This window comes from Eptatretus burgeri, chromosome 2, assembly GCF_056783735.1.
Source record: "Eptatretus burgeri isolate ZD-2024b chromosome 2, Ebu_testis_v1, whole genome shotgun sequence".
In the NCBI taxonomy this organism is placed as follows: domain Eukaryota; kingdom Metazoa; phylum Chordata; class Myxini; order Myxiniformes; family Myxinidae; genus Eptatretus; species Eptatretus burgeri.
In genome coordinates, this window is record NC_140962.1 from 148,060,027 (window position 1) to 148,082,120 (window position 22,094).

At 43.1% G+C, this 22,094-nt stretch overlaps 2 protein-coding genes across 2 annotated transcripts in view; both read left to right on the forward strand.

Annotated features, from left to right (window-relative positions):
- LOC147033493 (butyrophilin subfamily 1 member A1-like) overlaps positions 1 to 22,094 on the forward strand; it is a 253,394-nt gene that overhangs the window by 123,344 nt on the left and 107,956 nt on the right. The gene's annotated exons all lie outside the window — the stretch shown is intronic.
- Positions 1 to 22,094, forward strand: part of LOC147033496 (uncharacterized) — a 31,003-nt gene that overhangs the window by 7,592 nt on the left and 1,317 nt on the right. Inside the window, exons 5-9 of the mRNA XM_085855757.1 lie at positions 15,894 to 16,004; positions 16,296 to 16,388; positions 18,547 to 18,605; positions 19,879 to 19,949; positions 20,639 to 20,697. Coding sequence (XP_085711883.1) covers positions 15,894 to 16,004; positions 16,296 to 16,388; positions 18,547 to 18,605; positions 19,879 to 19,949; positions 20,639 to 20,697 — 393 coding nt within the window. The remainder of the gene's footprint in view (positions 1 to 15,893; positions 16,005 to 16,295; positions 16,389 to 18,546; positions 18,606 to 19,878; positions 19,950 to 20,638; positions 20,698 to 22,094) is intronic.

The following is a 22,094-nucleotide window of genomic DNA, read 5'->3' on the forward strand; positions in this document are numbered from 1 at the left end:
AATTGTCAATTTTCATTAAATTGACTTGAAATTTGAAGAGGAGTTGCATTTTTGGTCATTGAATTCAACCAGCAATTATTTTTGAGATCAAATTTGTTTCATGGATTCTGCAAGTATCATGTTGAGGCTCGTATGAGAGTGGACACAGCGCATAGAGGGGGGGCATGAGACAAGAGGGGTGGGAGTGGGAAGGACAAAACAGCGGGGAACAGAGACATTAGGAGATCTGTTGAAGGGAGAGGGTTGGGGAGGAGAACATGGGGGTATACAAGATGGACATCACAGGGACTTTCAGGAAGGAAAGCAGCGAATTTGAAGGAGGTGGATTTGGGGTGGATTAACGGGGGTAGAATAGACCGAGGATTTGGATGGGGGACAACAACAGGTGGTGGTGAACAACTGTTTTGAAGGCCTGGAGGGAAGAGTGAGATTAAGCAGAGTGAGGGGGTTTTTCCAAAGGTGGGCCAAAGGCGGGGCTAGACCGGAGAGAAGATGGCAGAACAGAGAAAGACCACCGACCAGCGTGCGATGAGATAGTGAGAGGCCCAAAGACTTAGCCTCTTCGTGGGAGATGCCAATGATACAAAATGTCTTGGTTTCCACAGCGTGAAGCCAAGAAAAGTGGGAGGCAGGAGCACCAGTCCAGAGGGGAGAGCAGTATTCCATCAGGCTGTGGACAAAAGCTTTGTATATGGCCAGGAGCTCAAGAGGGCCGAGGAAGGACTCTGCACGACGGAGGATTCGTCACACGACAGACTGGCTTTTGAGGCGAGGTTGGAAATGTGACTTTCCCAGGAAAGATCGTGGCAGATAGTGAGCAGTGAGAGAAGAAGCTGCTGCATGACGGTCTGAGGGATGACTGATGGTAAGGCAGAGCGTGGACTCATCAGCAAAGAGATGAAGAGTATTTTCCAGAGAGTTGGAGAGATCATTCATGAAAACCAGAAAAAAGAACAGGGTGGAGAACACTGCCTTGAGGAACTCAGGCCTGGACAGGAAGAAGGGATGAAAGAACTCCATTTAGGGCCACACGGTGACTGCAACGAGAGAGGAAGTCTACGAGCCATGAGTGGAGATGTCCTTGGATACCACAGGAAGAGTTTGTTGAGCAGTTTGGTGAGTTTGGGCAGGGTGCCAGACCGTGTCAAAAGCACGTGATATGTCGAGGGATATGGCTCTGATTTCATATCCGGCATTGAGGACCTCCATCCATTGTTGGGAGAGCATAAGCAGCATATCCAGGGTAGAATGACCTGGTCTGAAACCAAATTGATGATCGGAAATCAAGCCATTGGAGATGAGGAAGGATTTCATGTCTGAAGCGATGATGGATTCCATAACCTTGCTGATGATTGGGAGAAGGCTGATTGGTCTGTTGTTGCAGGGATATGTTTTTGCATCTTTTTATGCAGGGCAGGAATGTTTGCTGATTTTCAAGCAAATGGCAGGTGACCTTGAAGTGGAGTTGAGGTGAGGGAGTGGATGGAGGGGGAACATACACCAGAAACAGATTTGATGAGACGCCAGCAGGATTTGGAGGAGAGAGAGAGAGGTTTGAAAGTTCAGACTTGAGATGAGAAAGATGTTGTTTTCTGGATCTCCTGAGGGTAGATACACACTTGTTCCGAGCTTTACGGAAGGAACTGAGATTCCCCTCAGTTGGGTTTGCTTTCCATGAGACAAAGGCAAGTTGTTTCAGGACCTCCTCCTCCTGCACCCAAAGCCTCCTCCCCTTTCTCTTCATTAAAAGTGTGGACCTCAAATATCTGGGGCCTTCGCTCAAACCTTTCAGATCTATCCATACAGGTTGCCACTGACAAACCAGACATTATCTGCCTAACAGAAACTTTCCTCTCCCAAGACGTGTCTGACTCCCAAGTATCTCTCCCTGGTTACTCCCTCTTACGGTATGACAGACCTGAGCCTCGTCGTGGTGGAGGTGTTGCTCTCTTCATCAAAGACTCTATTCCTCACTCTCCATGCACTGCTCTCACTCCCCCACACCCGCAGGAATACCTCTGGCTTCGGCTTCCCCTCCACTCCCACCTCATGTTTATATGTGTACTGTACCGTCCACCGAACAGTGATGACTCCATCTACACCTCACTATCCGAAAACATGGACCATCTTCTATCTTCTCATCCAAACTCTCTCTTCCTCTTATGGGGTGACTTCAATTGTCATCACGCCAGTTGGCTAGGTGTGGGTACCTCTCTCACCTGCCATGGCACCTCAGCAAAAGCTTTCTGCGACTCATTGGGACTGACTCAATCGGTCAACTTCCCGACCCGGATCTCAACCAATGGTACTCCATCTCTTCTGGATCTGATTTTGACAAAGTTCCCTGACAATATCTGCTGCTCTTCCTTCGCTCCAATTGGTTCTTCTGACCACGTCCTTGTCAAAGTGGACATCTCTCTGGCTGTTATCAGAGAACCACCTCACCGCCGTCGAGTCTGGCATTTCACTCAAGCCGACTGGCAGGGTCTCCGAGCAGCCATCAAACTTACAGACAGGTCTCCTATCACTACTTTCTCAAACATCAACTCATCCTGGGAATTCTTTCAAAGAAACTTGCTCTCCCTCATGCACAGATTTATCCCCTCTCGTGTTCAGTTGTCTTACCCTTCCTCCCGCCCTTGGTTTACTGAAGCTTGTGGCGAGGCAGTTGTCCTGAAACAACTTGCCTTTGCCTCATGGAAAGCAAACCCAACGGAGGGCAATCTCAGTTCTTTCCACAAAGCTCGGAACAAGTGTGTATCTACCCTCAGGAGAGCCAGAAAACAACATCTTTCTCATCTCAAGTCTGAACTCTCAAACCTCTCTCCCTCCTCAAAATCCTGGTGGCGTTTAATCAAATCTGTTTCTGGTGTATGTTCCCCCTCCATCCCCTCCCTTACCTCAAATGTCCGCACTGCTGATTCCACACGTGATAAAGCTGAATGTCTAAACTCGGTGTTTGCAGCTAAATCTTGTGTCCTAAACCCATCACTATCTCTACCCACTTTACCCAGTCGCACCCAACTGTCCCTGGACTCTGTATCCTTTTCTCCTGACAAGGTGGAGAGCTTGCTTTCAAACCTCGAGTCAGATTCTGCAACCGGTCCAGACGGCATCAGCCCACGTGTCCTCAAAGCCTGCTCTTCTGCTCTTGCTCACCATCTCTCTGTTCTATTCACCCTCTCATTTGCCCAAGGTCATCTGCCATCTGCTTGGAAATCTGCTAACATCACTGCCCTCCATAAAAAAGGTGCAAAAAACAGATCCCTATAACTACAGACCAATCAGCCTTCTCCCAATCATCAGCAAGGTGATGGAATCCATCATCGCTTCAGATATGAAATCCTTCCTCTTCTCCAATGGCTTGATTTCCAATCATCAATTTGGTTTCAGACCAGGTCATTCTACCCTGGATATGCTGCTTCTGCTCTCCCAACAATGGATGGAGGTCCTCAATGCCAGACAGGAAATCCGAGCCGTATCCCTGGACATATCACGTGCTTTTGACACAGTCTGGCACCCTGCCCTACTCACCAAACTCTCTTCCCATGGTATTCAAGGCCATCTCCACTCATGGCTCGCAGACTTCCTCTCCTGTCGCAGTCAACGTGTGGCCCTAAATGGAGTTCTTTCATCCCCTCTTCCTGTGCAGGCTGGAGTTCCTCAAGGTAGCGTTCTGGGCCCTGTTCTTTTTCTGGTTTTCATCAATGATCTCTCGGACTCTCTGGAAAATCCTCTATTTATCTTTGCCGACGACTCCACCCTCTGCCGTACCATCTGTCATCCCTCAGACCGGCAAGCAGCAGCTTCTTCGCTCACTGCAGATCTGGATAAAATCACAAACTGGTCCAACACGTGGAACATGTCTTTCAATCCAGACAAATCTCACACTCTCACTATGTCTCTCCGAAAGGACCGTTTACAAAACCCCCCATCCACTTTCGCAACAATCCTCTGGAAGAAGTCTTTTCTTTCAAGCTTCTAGGTCTCACTATCTGCCATGACCTTTCCTGGGAAAGTCACATTTCCAACCTCGCCTCAAAAGCCAGTCGCCGACTGGGAATCCTCCGTCGTGCTAAGTCCTTCCTCGGCCCTCTTGAGCTCCTGACCACTTACAAAGCTTTTGTCTGTAGCCTGATGGAGTACTGCTCTCCCCTCTGGGCTGGTGCTCCTGCCTCCCACCTTTCTCGGCTTCACGCTGTCGAAACCAGGGCATTTAAGATCATCGGCATCTCCCACAATGAAGCTGAGTCTTTGGGCCTCTCACTCAATCACCGCAGGTTGGTCGGTGGTCTTTCTGTCTTCTACCGACTCCTCTCCAGCCTTGCCCCCCTGCTCTCTCTGCGATTTGTCCCCACCACATTTCCACAGGGCGCTCAAGGTCCGCCAACAACCCCTTCTGGTAAAACTACCAAAATCACGAATCACTGCTCATCTTCACTCTTTCATTCCTCTTTTTTCCCGCCTTTGGAATAAACTTCCTCACTCTATTCTTTACCATTCTTCCCTCCAGGCTTTCAAAACAGCTGTTCACCACCACCTCTTATCTTCCCCCATCCAAATCCTCGATCTTTTCTACCCCCGATAATCCACCCAAGCCCACTTCCTTCATTTCTCCTGCTTTCCTTCCTGAAAGTCCCTGAAATGTCCATCTTCTCTTCGCCATGTTCGCCGTCCCATCCCCATCCCTCTCCCTTCCACAGTTCACCTAATGTGTCTGTTCCCCACTGTTTTGTCCCTTCCACTCCGGCCCCTCTTGTCTCATGCCTCCTTGCTGTGAGTTGTGTGTTAGCTCTCATACGAGCCTCGACCAAGGTATACAAAAAAAAAAAGGACAACTGCCTCGCCACAAGCTACAGTGAACCATGGGCGGGAGGAGGGGTAGGATAACTGTAGACGAGAGGGGAAAAATCTTTGCATGAGGGAGAGCAAGTTTCTTTGAAAGAATTCCCAGGATGAGTTGATGTTGGAGAAAGTAGTGATAGGAGACCAGTCTATACGTTTGATGGCTGCTTGGAGACCCTACCAGTCGGCTTGAGTGAAATGCCAGACTCGACGTTGCTGAGGTGGTTCTCTGATAACAATCAGAGAGATGTCCACTTTGACAAGCATGTGGTCAGAAGAACCGATTGGAGCGAAGGAAGAACGGCAGATATTTTCAGGGAAATTTGTCTAAATCAGATCCAGAAGAGATAGAGTGGCATTGGTTGAGATCTGGTTCGGGAAGTTTACCGATTGAGTCAGTCCCAATGAGTCGCAGAAAGCTTTTGCTGAAGTGCCATGACAGGTGAGAGAGGTACCCACACCTAGCCAACTGGCAAGATGACAATTGAAGTCACCACATATGAGGAAGAGAGAGTTCAAACGAGAAGATAGAAGTTGGTCCATGTTTTCGGATAGTGAGATGTAGATGGAGTCATCACTTTTTGGTGGATGGCACAGTACACATATAAACATGAGGTGAGAGTGGAGGGGAAGCCAGAGCCAGAGGTATTCCTGGGTGTGGGGGAGTGAGGGCAGTGCATGGAGAGTGAGGAATGGAGTCTTTGATGAAGCGAGCATCTCCTCCACCAGGACAAGGCTCAGGTCTGCAACACCAGAGGAGGGGTTCAACCAGAGAGAGATACTCGGGAGTCAGAGACATCTTGAGGGAGGAAAGTTTCTGTTAGGCAGATTATGTCTGGTTTGTCAGTGGCAACCTGAATTGAAAGATCTGTAAGGTTTGAGCAAAGGCCCTGGAAATTTGTTGTCCACACTATTAATGAAGAGGGAGGGGAGGAGGCTTTGGGTGCAGGGAATGGGAGGGGAGGAGGAGGGTAGGACAAGGGAGGAGTGTGAGAGGTAAGGAGGGTTTGTGAAAGAGTTTGGGGGATTGCAGAATAGCTCGGGGAGGGGGCTGGATGAGGAGGAGAACGGCTCTCTTGTGCTGGGGGAGAGGAGGGAAAGAGAACGGGTGGAAGACAGTTGAGGATTTGAGGAGGTGGAGTGATGATATGAAGGGTAGATGGTAAGGGAAGGAGGCAGCTTTGTGGATGAGAAGGGGGGCAACTTTGAGAAGGATGAGTGAGGGGGTGAATGGTGGGAGAAGCGTGAGTGGGGAGAGTTCAGGTAGAAAGATGAGGGGCGAGTATTTGAGAAAGGTTGGAGGGAGGCTTGGAGGGAGAAGAGTGTGAATGTTGCTTTGAGTGGGAGAGGTGAGAGGGGTGAGTTGGCACTAAAATTGGAAAAAAGGAATGGTTGATGGAAAGCGAACATTCATTGCAAACTGGGGTTTTTTAATGTTTAGGTCAGGATATATATATATATATATATATATATATATATATATATATATATATATATATATATATATATATATATATATATATATATATATATATATATATATATATAAATATATATATGTTATGTGTTTGTTTTAAAAAAGGATATATATATAGATCCTTTCTTCCTTTCTCTCTTTCTCCTGGTGTTGGCTTAATGGTTCGTGTGGTGGGTTGGGATCCCAGGATCCTGAGGTCAAATCCTGCGCAGCTGTGGAATTAAAACCAGGTGGGGCTAACTCGGCCTGTCATCCTTCCGAGGTTGGCAAAATGAGTGCCAGCCTGCTGGTATTCTGTGTCGGATTGGCGACCCATCCAGGATTGTGCCCAATAGCCAAGGAGACTGCTTAGGCAGCATCAACGCTCTGCACAAAGTATGGTCCCAATGGATGGATGGATAAATATATATATATATATATATATATATATATATATATATATATATATATATATATATATATATATATATATATATATATATATATATATACATGAAGAAAAAAACAAGGAGAGAAATTTGAGGGGTGGAAGTAGGGTTAGCAAAGAGAATATATTATGCTTAAGCAGCAAGTCTTTTGTGGATAAAGTCATTATTTGTACGAATTCATTTTATTTCTTTAACTGCTGCGTACGTGGTGAAGACTGGCCTTAAAGTGAAAGGGCTCCTATATGGAATGCAGCCACGACCTGACTCGCTCGCTGTTCCTTATCAACCATTTAATTGGAGTGCTTGCCTGAGTACTTATGCCACTTACCGAGTGCCCTACAGTCAATTGCGTGACCGCACTACATCATTCTGAGCGAATGGTTTACTCACTGCAGATGCTCTTGCCACACCACATCATTCAGAGCGAGTGTTTCATCCTCCATGATCCTAAGCAAGTGGTTCGTGCTCCGTCATCCTGAGTGAGTGGTTAGTGCTGTGTCATCCTGAGCGAGTGGTTCGTGCTACGTCATCATGACCAAGTGGTTCATGCTTCATCATCCTGAACGAGTGGTTCGTGCTGCGTCATCCTGAGTGAGTGGTTCGTACTCTGTCATCCTGACCAAGTGGTTCATGCTTCATCATACTGAGCGAGTGGTTCGTGCTGCGTCATCCTGAGGGAGTGGTTTGTGCTCCATCATCCTGAGCGAGTGGCTTGTGCTCCATCATCCTGAGCGAGTGGTTTGTGCTCCGTCATCCTGAGCGAGTGGCTTGTGCTCCATCATCCTGAGCGAGTGGTTTGTGCTCCGTCATCCTGAGGGAGTGGTTTGTGCTCCATCATCCTGAGCGAGTGGGTCGTATCCCATCATGTTGAGCAAGTGGCTCGTGCTCCGTCATCCTGAGTGAGTGGTTCATGCTCCGTCATCCTGAGTGAGTGGTTTGTGCTCCGTCATCCTGAGTGAGTGGTTCGTGCTCTGTCATCCTGAGTGGGTGGGTCATGCTTCATCATCCTGACCAAGTGGTTCAGGCTTCATCATCCTGAGTGAGTTCTGAAGTAACACCTACTTTCTAAGCTTTCTGCTGTGCTAACGAATTTTCGAATTTACCAAGCCAAGTTTTTTCCACCCGTCACACGCAGTTGTTTGTGAAGATTCATGTTTGTGAACATCTCCCTGAAACGTCTGGAAAATGCAACGTTGTTTTTTGGTGAAAGCTACTAAAGCTTTTTGCGTTGTATACAGTACATACTGTAGTCGATAATTGCATTGACTCAAACCTGCTGACTCCCAAAAATTTGCTGATATCGGCTAAGCACTAGTGTGTATATGTTTGTGTGTCTGTGTTGTTCATAAAGCATAACATATTCTCTCTACCAACTCCCCTACCCCCACCCCTGTCTTTGTCCGATCCTTGCTCTACCCCCTCCCAATAGAGTACAGTATTTAACTCCCACTCCTTACTCTATCTCTATCTCTCTCTTTCTTTCTTTGTACATATCTGGACGTGTCCTGGCAGAGTTTATGTCCAGATGGGAGTTTGTTTCTGGACAGCTTGGCTCCAGATGCATCCGGGCGGTGTTTGTCTCCGAGCTTATCCTGGTGGTATTTATGTCCGGGTGGTGCTTGTCTCTGGACGTGTCTGGAACGTGTTGTCTCCAGACGAGTCTCGATGGTGTTTGTCTCCAGACACATCCGGGCAGTGTTCATGACTCGACGGGAATTTGTCTCTGGACAGCTTGGCTCCAGATGCATCCCGGCAGTGTTTGTCTCCGAGCTTATCCTGGTGGTATTTATGTCCGGGCGATGTTTGTCTCCAGGCCGTGTTTTCATATGACCGGTAGAAAATAGATTTCAGATATTATTTGGTCTTTACTGTTATGTTGAGAACCCTCGACATGTTTCGACTTATGAGTAACTTACAACTAACGTGTGTCAACGATCACGTAACGTGCCTACAACTTATGGCCAGCATATGCAGAACGTGTGAGTCATACGCTGGCATACGTCGAAAATTTTTGAGCATGTTAAAATTTGTCTGACAGCTCAGCGTACTGTGACATATGCCAGCGTGCTCTTAACGTATACAACACTTCCCCATAAAGTATTTGACGTGTGCCAGCGTTTTAGACAAATTTTTCATACGTCGGCATACGCTGGCTAAATCGTCAAAGTGTGATAGCCCCTTAAACAAAAAACACCAAAAACCGATGCCATCATTCCCAACATTCAGGCAGACTTCCCAGAGGGAGACGTCATATGTGGTTGAGATGCTTATTACCACTAATGTAAAGGTCATATCTGGGGTATGTCATTGCACAGGGTTAGGTTTCAAGTTATGATATTTACTATTAATCATGTTTGGGATGATGGGGTGGGAGGTGTGTGGGCTTAGAGTGCTGTTATAAATATATATTTTTTGTTTGATTCCATGGCCACAAGATAAATTATAAAATATTTTTGCATGTACTGGTAAAAGTAGAAGTGTCCATCTGTTTGTATGTGTGCTATATCCACTGCCTCTGCTGGCTTATATGAACATGACACCGATCATCCAAGGATATTTCACATATTTCCTACACTGGAAACATCTGCTCTCTTCGGGAGCTTTGGCAATGGAGTGCCCATGACCACACACTGGGTACTCCCAACACGTATGCAAAATTTGATGGAGATTGGGCCAACCCTGGTTTTTTTCTATGATTTTTCAGATGTTCATACATACATATAGAGGATTGCCTTATTTAATATAGTAACATTTTCGTGAGTCAGATTTGCATTCAGTCACAGAACAATTATGGTCACCATTTTGAAATTGCCTCTCTTTTATCTAAATGCCAGATATTATGTTTAAAGATGATTTGATATGCAGATTTAATGCTAACAACCACAGATTAAAAGTGCCCATCAACCCAAACTGAATCACTGAACACACACACACACACACACACACACACACACACACACACACACACACACACACACACACACACACACACACACACACACACACTGCAAAAGGCATTGGTTAGCATTCAGACATCATTTTGAAAGTCACGGCTTCTCCCTTGTCCTTTTCCTATGCTGTGTCTCAGGTGTTTACGAATGGATAACAAAGGATCTACCGATCGTCTGATACCCAGGGCATGTATCTTTGTGAATAAACTGTAAACATGAATGCATCCATGTCCATTGTTCTCCCTCCCGATTTGCTTATTAAATAAGAACATGATGTCATTTGGTTTGATGTCCTCCTTATCACAAAACCGCTTTGGAGATTTGTCATCCATGAAGGACAGGGTAGGTTCAGGACTGTCAGTGGCCGCACAAAGCACCCCGCGTCTGGCACAGTAACCACTATTTGCTTTCCGGACGTAATGGAGAACCAGCATGTCACTTAGCTCAGATGTTCCAACAATGTATGGAAGCTTGGCATGCAGGCTCACAACGCTACTTGGAGCATCCAAAACAGTGGACCGGCGTGATGGCTTTAACAGTGGTTTGTCAGGATTCGGACCGGACAACTAGGCCGGCCTGACAACTGCAACAATATATTTTTTTCCAGGTATGAGAGAAGGTATTCCAAAGGGCTAGGATGGGTTATTGAAGACAATGGACAATAAGCAAAGGTGTTATGGACATGGATAGCAACACCATCTCCTGGTGGGGGCCAGGTTTGACAAAACTGAAGAGAGATTAGCTATGAAGAGACAAAGAGGAATCAAAGACATCCTGTGAAAGAAATGTTTCCATTAGGCATAGCATATCCAGAGCTACAACAGAAACCTGAGTGGAGAGATGGACAAAATTAGAATGGTCACCTCAAGTATTGGTGAACCACACTGTGAGCGAGGGGGGATGAGGAGATAAAAAGCAAGTGGCACATATGTAGGGGTGGAGTCCTGTGTGGTGGGGGCTGTGGACATGCAAAGAGGAAAGGGTTAGTGATTAAAGTCTGCATTCTAAGCATACCTGGTTTCTTTTGTGGAGCTCAATTTCTCTCAAAATTAAAACAGACATTTCTTCTGTCTAAAAATAACTGATATTGAAAGAATAAAGGAAAGCAATGCTATAAGACCTGGGTGATGACATATGGTCTGCAACCTTCAGTGTTTGTCAGAATTGGGATATAATTTACTTGAAAAGAAGAAGGATCAGTAAAGGAAGAAGTTCGACATGTTTTTTTTCCAAAAGGTAAAGGCAGATCATTCAGCCCATCATGCCTGCACGACATTAACCCCACAGTAATTTATCAACACAAGAGCCAAAGAAAAAATGCAAAAAAAAAAAAAAATAAATATATATATATATATATATATATATATATATATATATATATATATATATATATATATATATATATATATATATATATATATATATATATATATATATATATATATATATATATATATATATATATATATATATATATATATATATATATATACACACCTGGTGTTGGCTTAGTGGTTAGGGTGGCAGCTTGGGATCCCAGGGTCCTGAGTTCAAGACTCGTTGGCTGCTGAATTAACACCAGGGGGTTGACTCAGCCTGTCATCCATCTGAGGTCGGCGAAGTGAGTACCAGTGTACTGGTCCCGGTGTATGCCCTGGTTAGAATAGGTATACCATATCCCTGTGTGTCGTAAGAGGCGACCAGGGTTGGCGTCAGGAAGGGCATCCGGCCATAAAACATTGTCTCAAGAAAAAGCCCAACCCCTGCACAGTAGGGAAAAATGGCTGTAAAAACGGTCATATATATATATATATATATATATATATATATATATATATATATATATATATATATATATATATATATATATATATATAATAGGGTTTTGTATTTATTTATGTATTTTTCGGTTTTTTACTTTTTGTATTTTTTTTTTCCTCCTCGGGGGGGGGGGGGGGCATGGACTTGGTTAAAAAACACAAAACATCAACCACACAACACTCCTTGACGAGACTCCCACCAACAGCACTCTGTACACATGCACACAATCACCCATCAATGCTCAAACTAAATGTGCTTGCAGAAGGTTGGTAAAAAGCAGATAGTTATCTTTTCTTTGAAATATTTTCGCTTTTTGAAAAGTAAAATGAAGGTCAAAGAAGTAGGAGGAGGTGAGAAGAATGACAGTGAAAAGGATGAATGCAGCCAAAGGTTGAGGAACGAAACAGGTCGGGAGTCTGGGATAGAGTTCAATGAGGTGCTGAACACGTGTCCAACTCACAATATATTATATAGGAGAAAATACCACACATCGCTTGGATGACGGGAATATGAAAGGGAGGGGGAGAAAATGAGGGGTAAAAGAGTGAGAAAGGAGTGGGGGAGAGAGTGTCGGGAGAGTGAGGAGGTGGAGGGGAAAGGAGAGAGGAGGGAGGGGAAGTGAGGAGGGGTGGGGGAAGGGTAGATAGTGTGAGGTGAGAGGAAGGGAAGGCAGATGTGTAGTGGAGAATTAATTACGTTTCATACTGTTTCATCAAAATGATCGTGCATAGGATAACAGTGAAGATGGAAAGCATATTGTCTGAAATCCATTTTCTATCGGTCATACTATGAACACTGCCCAGAGCCATCTGAAAACACTGCCTGAACACACCCAGAGCCATCTGAATAAAAACACTGCTCAGACTCAACTGAAAACCAACGCCCATCTGGACGTGTCCTGAGACGAACTCCCGTTCGGAAACAAAACCAGCCAGATGCATCTGGAGCCAAGCCTTCCAGACACAAACACTGCTCAGACACATCCAAAGACAAACTCCGATCCAGACATTACTACTGCCCAGAGGCTTCCGGAGACAAGCTGTTCAGAGACAAATACTGCCCAGATGCATTTGGAGACAAACACCATTCGGACATGTCCAGAGACAAACACCACCCGGATGTGTCCAAAGAAAACACCGCCCGAATCTCTCCAGAGTCAAACACTGCCCGGATGTGTCCAGAGTCAAACACCACCTGGACGTCTCTACAGTTAAAAACCACCCGGACATGTCGAGAGTCAAACACTGCCCGGACATGTCCAGAGTCAAACACCGCCCGGACATGTCCAGAGTCAAACACCGCCCGGACGTGTTCAGAAAACAAACACTGCCCTGACGCATCCAGAAACAAACACTGCCCGGACACATCCAGAGACAAGCACCGCCTGGATGTGTCCAGAGAAAAACACCACCTGGACTTGTCCAGAGACAAACACAAATACCGCCCGGATGCATTCAGAGACAAACACCGCCTCGACACACCCAGAGACAAACTCTCATCCAGACATAAATATTGCTTAGACACGTTCGGAGACAAACACCATCCAGATGCATCCAGAGATGAGCTGTCCAAAGACAAAGTCCTGTCCAGATACATCCAGATATAAACTCCAGTCTGGACATAACCAACCGGACACATCCAGAGCCAAGCTATCCAGAGACAAACTCCCGCTGGACACGTCCAGAGATAAACTCCTGTCCGGACATGAATACTGCTCAGACACGTTCAGAAAGAAACACCATCCAGACGCATCCAGAATCGAGCTGTCCAGAGACAAACTCCCATTGGACATGTCCGGTGATAAACTCCCGTTCAGACATGAACACCACTCTGACATGTCTGGAGACAAACACCACCCAGACATGTCTGGAGACAAACACTGCCAACACATGTCCGGAGACAAACACCGCTTGGACATGTCCAGAGACAAACACCACCCGGATGTGTCCAGAGCCAACCTGTCTGGAGACAAACACCACTCGGACATGTCCATAGGCAAACTCCTGTCTGGACATAAACACCTTCAGGACACATCTGGAGACAAACTGCCATCCAGACACGTCTGGACACAAACAGAGTCCAGACATAACAACCATCCGGATATGTCCAGAGACAGACACAGAGGCAGACATAGGGAGGGGGGGAGAGTGAGAGAGGTGTTTGAGGAGGGTGCAGCACTGTATTGGGAGAGGGTAGAGCAAGATGGAACAAAAAGAGAGAGGGGTGGGGTAGGGGACTTAGCAGAGATATATTATGCTTTATGAAAAAAAAACACACACACACACACACACACACACACACACACACACACACACACACACACACACACACACACACACACACACACAAACACACACACACACACACACACACACACACACACACACACACACACACACACACACACACACACACACACACACACACACACACACATCAGTGCTTGCCCGATATCGGCAATTTTTTGGGAATCGGCAGGTTGGAGTCAGTGTGATTACTGACTGCAGTCCATACCATATACAACCCAAAAACCTTGAGTAGCATTCACCGAAAAACAACGTTGCGTTTATATATACATTTGAGGCACATGTTCACAAACATTTATCTTTATAAACAGCTCCATGTGAAAGGTGGAAAAAAAATTTGGCTCGGTAATTTAGAAAACATGTTAATACAGCTAACGGCTCAGAAACCGAGTGTTATTTCACAACTCACTCAGGATGGCAGAGCATGAACCACTCGCTCAGGATGACAAAGCATGCACCACTGGCTCTGAATGATGTGGTGTGGCAAAAGTGTCCACAGTGAGTGAATGATTCACTCAGAATGACATAGTGCGGAACCGCTATCGACTCTGGGGCACTCAGCAAGTTGCTTATGCACTGAAGCAAGCACTCCAATTAAATGGTTGATTAGGAATTACTGGCTAGGCTCTGGCTGCACACCATGTAGGATCCCTTTAACTTTAAAGTTGGTCTCCATGTGCATGCAACAGTTCGAGAAATAAATTGAATTTGTTCAAATAATGACTTTTCCACAAAAGAGCCAATGTTTAATGGAGAACAACCCTGGAAACATCGCAAAGTTTAATTGCCTGTGAAATAAACATTTTAGATAATCCGTCATGTTGCCTGCTTGTTTGTGCATGCGAAATGTGGAACATAGGAGCGTAGTCCTTGCAAACATTACAACTTTTTTTAAAATGTCTGTTTTTTTTTACCAGATTTGCTTTGATTCCCCGTAGAGCACCTCACGAAACCTGCAAAAATATAGGCACAGATCTGGCAGATGCTATGGATAAGCAGTCCCTTTGGTGGGCAGGAGGGTAGGAGGTCAAACAGTGAATGCATTAATCATATCAGTCAATGAAGGTGGTTAATTTGGGCACATTCTTAAATCTTTTCTTCAATCAATATAATTCTCCAAAGGGAAGAAAACGATAAATTTAATGCTTTGTTAATTTCACATTTTCTTGTGTATACATGGACAAGGAGGGAACACACCATTGCTTGTTTAAAGTATATAGGTGCATCGGCTTAGTTATAAGATGAGTTATTTATTCAAATTATCAGATGTCACTCCAGATTTCAACACTTCTTTAGTCTGGACGATATACCATCTTAAAAAACAAAATAATATTTCGATGATGTACTTTAATTCGTCCGTGAGAGGAGATCATGAAAAATCTTATCATATGCATGAAATCGCTCCAAGCTCCTAACTTGAAAACTATGGAACTTCCAAAAGTGACTTATACAGCGATTCATAGCTACATTATGATGAACAGGCCTTCGATAATATGAGTGAGGAAGGTGAAAAAAATTTATCGTTCAGAAATTGTTGCGTCCTGTTCCAAGTCAAGGGATGATTGAGCATGCCAAAAAACATGGTGGTTTTATACCCCAGCGAAGTTACCTCAGGTATGCTTTAAGACCCCATAGAAAGCGGTGACCAAAGATGCACCTGATTAAGGATATAATTAAATAAGGCCGTTAATTATCCTCAAAAGGGGTGTTTTAATGAACCCAAACACCCAATTTTCAGTCATGCACTTCCTTTGAGTTTTCTTAGTATCCATGCAAAGCTTCACGCTGCTAGTTTTCATGGTTTTGGAGTTATGGAGGGCACACACACTCACACACACACAAACTGCCAATTATTCATGTGCATCAATGTTAAAAATGTTTACTGCAAGGAGCTTGTAACAACTATTGCAGCATTTCATTGAGAAAATGGTAAAACCTCCTTTTCAAGTTGATCCCAAAGTGAAATCAACTGGCCCCTGAAAGCTTCCATGGCTGAAACAAAGTTGATTTCGTCTGTATTTTGTAATTTACTCATCGTTTCATATTTTTTAATTCTCTCCTACAGAGAGTGAGGTTGAAGAGAGTAAGTGTACCTTGGAAAATAACCGACAATGTGTTTGCCGGGAGGGCTTCCAAAAGAAAGCGAACAAGTGTGAGTTGGAGGAGACAACAAGAGGTAAGCAAACGATGTTCCCCTCTAGTTTGAGAATATATATTTAGATGGAAACAGGAAGAGTAGGTAAAAACCAAACAAAATGAAAAAAATTTAAAAATGATCATCAATGTTGTGTTTTTGATTCAAAAGTTCTGCAGATTGGAATAGGAATGGAAATATATATAAGGCAAATGAGAAAAATGTCATGAAACGATTGATGTTGATCCAATCTTCGACATTTTTTAACTTTGCAATTAATTATCCCGATCTCACGAACTAAACTATTTTTGTTTTTCTTCATCCCTGCAAAAGGTGAACCTGTTTCTGCAGACATCGACTTGTATCCATTGCTGTTTTGGATCCTTTTGATTGGAGTCCTGTGCGTGATATTATTTTTACTTTCGAGTAAGTCCCAAATCGTCTCTCAAACCATTACATCTTTATTGATTTATTATTCCATAACATGTGAAGGTTACAATACTCCATCAAGTATACATTATACAGTGCATTAATAAATGACAAAAGTAAAATATTGTTGAGGAAGGTCATTATAAAAACAATCCTATTTCTCCACTTTTCCTGTTTATTTATTCCTCTCCTTATCCATTCCAACTGTGAAACAAAAATAGTCATTGCTAATTCCAGCAAAGGAGTAGTGGATGGGCTCATCCAGCACAATTATGGATAGGTTAATTTCCCCAGAATTAGCATATTATATTATTACTTGTAATACCCCATCCCAATCGTGGTGGTGCTATTCGGCAAATAGAGAAAATTGCAGCCACCCCCAACCCTGAACCACAGGGACTATAAATTTATTTTACCACTTAAAACCTTCCTGTACACACCCTCTTGTACAACCAGTGGTTTTCACCTTACTCGGTCCAGCGTTTCAGGAGTGCATGCAAGTCAAACAAACAAATAAGTGGTCATAGACCAGTATTTGTGAAAGCAGTTGCTGTGACCTTTTCCATTGAAACTCAAAAAACAATTACCTTCAAGCTTTTGATTGGAAAACTAATTCAGTGACCCAATATGCAAATTTTGTTCAAACTTCAAGGCAACTGAATGAAAAGTATTGATTTTATATGGCCTTGGAATTTGATATTTCGACTTCAAAAAACAATAGGCTCAGTGACCCAATATGGAAACCCTTTTCAAATTTCAAGTCAATTGGATGAAAATTGATGAGACTTTGACCTCTGAGAATTTTTGACTTCAAAAACAATAGGTTTCATGCTTTTGATTGATGGCTCAATGAAGCCACACAACATGCAGATTTTCAAATTTCAAGCCAATCGGATGAAAATTGATACTTTATGTGGCCTTGACCTTTTGGCCTTAATCAATAGGCTTTGGTGACCCAGTCTGCAAATTATGTTCAAATTTTAAGTCAATTAAATGAAAATGCACCATTTAATATGACCTTGTCCTTTAGACACAATGACTAATGAGTCTTCAACATATTCTCATCAGAACAGTATGTTAAATATTTGATGACAAAAGCTCAAATGGTAAAAACGTTATGGCTTGGATGGATGCACATGCACGCATGGTCCAGCATGCACATATGAACACATACACACATACACACAAATACGCACACACAAGATCAAACGAGTTGAGAAGCAATGGAACTCTGGAATACCACACAACACAACATCAAACGAGTTGAGAAGCAATGGAACTCTGGAATACCACACAAATTCTGTAGCACACGGAAGGAAAGATTGAAATACCAAGAGTGAAGATATGATGCAGAATCTGAAAGAGGTCCCTCCCCCACCCCCACACTTTTCCTGTTTTGTCTGATTCTGGATCCCCAAAGTAAACTCATTAATGAACAAGGTCATGATATATCCTAGCAATCAATATCAGAAATTTCCAAGAAATAAGAAAGGTGACACATCGAATGTACATGGATGTTTTTGAACTCTTTGCACCGAACGACATAAAATTGACAGAACAACTGAAATTAGTGAAGCGGTACTCCAACGACATCGAAATGGAATTTGGCCTGGATAAGTGTCAAGTGCACATTCGTGCAAGGCAGACCAACAAAAACGCACATGAAAAATCAACCTAAATACAACAAATAAAAAAACGAAGATAATCTTAAAAACATACCTCTCGCCAAGAAATAAAATCAAAGCCATAAACTAACTTGCAGTACTAGTGTTCCAATATAGCTGTGGAATAGAAAACTGCCCACAATCGGAAAATAAAAAAACTTGACATCAAAACAAGAAAACTCCTCACTGTCCAGAAAATGTTTAATAAGTATCAAATACACGTCCGGAGTATTAAATAATGTGACTACAACTCTCTGGACATTTATAAGCATAACAGCTGAATTGTGATAAGCTCTAGAATATCTTCTGTCCAGATTTCATAATAAAAAATGCAGATTTGACCTTGACAGCAATTCTGACTGCGAAAAAGAAAAAAGTGTAAATTTCTCAAATTTGCACATTCTTTGACACAAACACACTGAATCACTGTTGAAAATGTTTCTTCCATATCGCTGTCAAAAATGAAATAATAATCTCTTCTGCTTTTTCAGGGAGAATACAAAAAAGATTTCGAAAGGAAGGATTGCTGTCTTGCACGGTTCTGTGCCAGGTTAATGAAATTTTCTCATTTCAATTATTTTTATGCTTTACTACCATCACTCCAACAAGCAATCTGCAAAAGTATATCACTTACTTTTAGTACAAGACCAGCTTGGTTTTGGCTTAGTGGTTGGGGTGGTGGCTTGGGATCCTTGGGTCCTGAGTTCAAGCCCCGTTGGCTGCTGAATTAATATACACCAGGAGGTTGACTCAGCCTGTCATGCTTCCGATGTCGGCAAAATGAGTACCAGTGTACTGGTAAGGGGGACACTGCATCAGTGGCATTTCCGTGTCCCAACCAATGATGCAACCAGCAGCCACAGGCTGCACTCGATAGAGAGAGAGTACAAGACCACATTATATTACCCACCTTATCATTTGTTCTCAAAAGTTAATATTTTCACCTCTTCCCTTTATGTTATACTGCAAAACCTTTCCAAAACATTTCAATTTCTTCCACACTGTATCAGGATTTATCAGTGACTGTCTTGATCTTACACTTCGACAAAGAATCACCCACATATTTTCTGGCACACAGGTTTCTCTTTTCCAAAGTCTTTAGATATGAGAAAGTGATCCCAGAATATATCATGTGGGAACTCCACTGTTTGGGAAGCCACATCACCACTGCTTTTGCTTCGGTCATTCGTTATAGTCAGTGTAAAAGGAACTTCAAAGGAGAATAGAGAGAATACATAAAGCACAATATAGAGAACAGATACTTCCAAACCAATTTGAGTTTTTAAAATAATAGATATTTTATGGATGTTGTGGAGGTCAAAAGTGAAAATGGAAATGGGATAAGGTGATGAAGTTGGTCCCAGGCTTAGTTTCTTTGAACTATTTACACTTTGAATGCTCTAACATGATGAAATACACCTGTAATCACTCAAATTGAGAATCAAATCAGTGGTGGAAACAATTACATAATAAACTCTATTTGATGCAAACTGCCCACGTCAAATTCCCATGATTTAATTGTTTTCTTCATCTTTTCATTCCATGAATGAAATATGACGACTCACATGATTCCAATATCTCCAAAATATCACAATTCAATTATGATTATATCATGTCGGTCGACTCACTGGCTCATTTTGAAAACACCATACTTACCGCTGATATTAATTTTTCCAATGTAACCACATTTTTCAACAAAGTTCAGTGAAAAAAATATAAAAGCTATATGCCTCAATAAAATATCTACATTTGCTTTAAAAGTACAATGAAATCATTGTTTATAGATCATCTTATATAATACATGATCTCTGGTGTTTTTGCAGCACTCTCGTGTTTCCAGAATGAATGTGGATGAAGACACCGATAATCGTGTTCCTGAAGTCGGGACACTACTGTAAGTTGGAAACGTGATGATAAAATTTTATGGCACACTCATCAAATTCTTAGTCTAATCAACAGGGGTACTGCATTGGGAGCAGTTCTGATCCTCAGCAACCAGGAAACCAAATTCTTCATAAAATTCTGGTCTGAAATGCATTCAATCAGGTGGAACAGTATCAGCGATGACTAGCAGAACCATGGCAATGGCACAACCTGGCATTGAAATCGCAGGCAGCCCAAGTGGTCGGTAAATCGTGAGGTGGTAAAACAGCACTGCCATATATCACTGTCAAGTCAAATATATCACTGACTTGCACCAAATTAATCCTAAAACAATGATGATCACATATGAATGCTTAAAAGCCAAAGGAATGTGTGAACCAATTGAGCAACACATCGTCATCGGCAGGACAAAAAATAAAAATCTGGATTTTTTTTTTTGACTGTACAATGTTGAGGATGGTGGAGGAGAAGAACAAGGATGAGGGACAAAATAGAGGCTAATTGGACAAATAAGGGATGTGGGGAAGAATGAGTAGTAGGGGAGGACACAAGGGGAGGGAGGAGAGTGGGGGCTGATGAAGGTTTTGTATCATCATCTTGACTGTTATATAAATGAAGGAATTTAATCACAATGTTGAAATCATAAAGCATTTCAAATGCAAATTTGTGTCTTCTCAGTATTTCCTTGTTTGTACCTAGTGATGAACATAATGAGTCAGATGCCATGGAGAACAATTTGAGCAGCTGGAGAAGAAGGTGTAAGTCGTGTAATGGGAAATAAGGGAGTTTATACTGCGGTGAGGGAGTGTGGAGTGGGTAATGTTACAGTCTATTACTTATATCTTTTAATATAAATACAATACTTACACAGCTTATTTACTTATCACTTAAAATTTTAAACATTGTCCATGCACGAGTAATAAAAAAAGGAAAATAATGATATCATCACATCATCACATCATCACAGTATTCCACAAACAGTAGGTTATCCACCTCTGCAACAGTGATGAGGCACTAAGGCCAACAACAGTGAACAACTGGACTAGTATGTTGTCAATACGAATAACATGATTTCTAAAGCTATACACTGACTGAGGTTGGACAGGTTTGAGAAGCACTATGCCGACTTTGTTCGGCCCAACAACCAACGAAAGACATTATTTCAACAGACGGAGATTTTGCACAATGATGATTGGAAAAAATTTCCCACAAAACTGAGCAGTACAAGTTACAACAGCAGGGTTTAAACAGACACTTAATTTCTTCAGAACAAAATAGGGCAAGAGATGTTGACTTTCAAAAGCATGTGATCAGATTAACCAATTAGAGCAGAGGAAAAGCAGGAGACATTTGCAGGAAAGTTCGTCATCACCAAGTCCTGAAGGGAGGATTAATTGTTATGGGAGAAATCCGAGTGGAAAGTTCACAGGTTGAGTCAGTTCCCTCGAGTCACAGAAATCCTTTGCTGAAGTGCCAAGGCTGGTGAAATGGGGTGAGGTATCTCCTTTCTATCCGAGGAAGGCCTTGAAAAAGGCAGTTCAGGCCTTGACAATACTAGACAAACAGCATAAAACATCGAACAAATTAACAAGAGATCTTGCACGAGATGAAAAAGTAACACATTGATTGAGGAGGGGGGTGGGGTTCAAGGAAGGGACATAGCTTTGGGAAGTGGGTCGAGGTTTTGGGTTGGGGGGGTTGAGGACTTGGGGTTGGGAGGGGGCTTGCAGACTTGGGCATTGTGGCGATGGAGTTGAAGACTTGAATAAGAAAGGAGGAGACAAGGACAGTGAGTTGGGTTGGGAGGGCAGACGAGGGAGGCAGAGAGCTGAGGGAGCAGTTTGAGGATTTGTGGGGAGGGTGTTTGAAGACTTGGGGTTGAGGATTTGGGATTGGGAAAAGGGGTGGGGGGGGGGGTTCAAGACTTGAAGAAGAAAGGGGTTGATGACTTTAAGTCACCTTTTACATTATGTGGAGGGTCCCTGCTCTTCTGCTTCCAAATAACATTCCTGGAAAACTCCCTAATATTCCACATTCCATTTGGAACGAATTCCCTTACAACAACCCTGTGGTACTGGGTTATCTCCCAATATACTTTCTGTTTCAAAAATTGAAAAAATAAGTTTTTGTTTACTGATTTGAGGCCGTGGAAGAG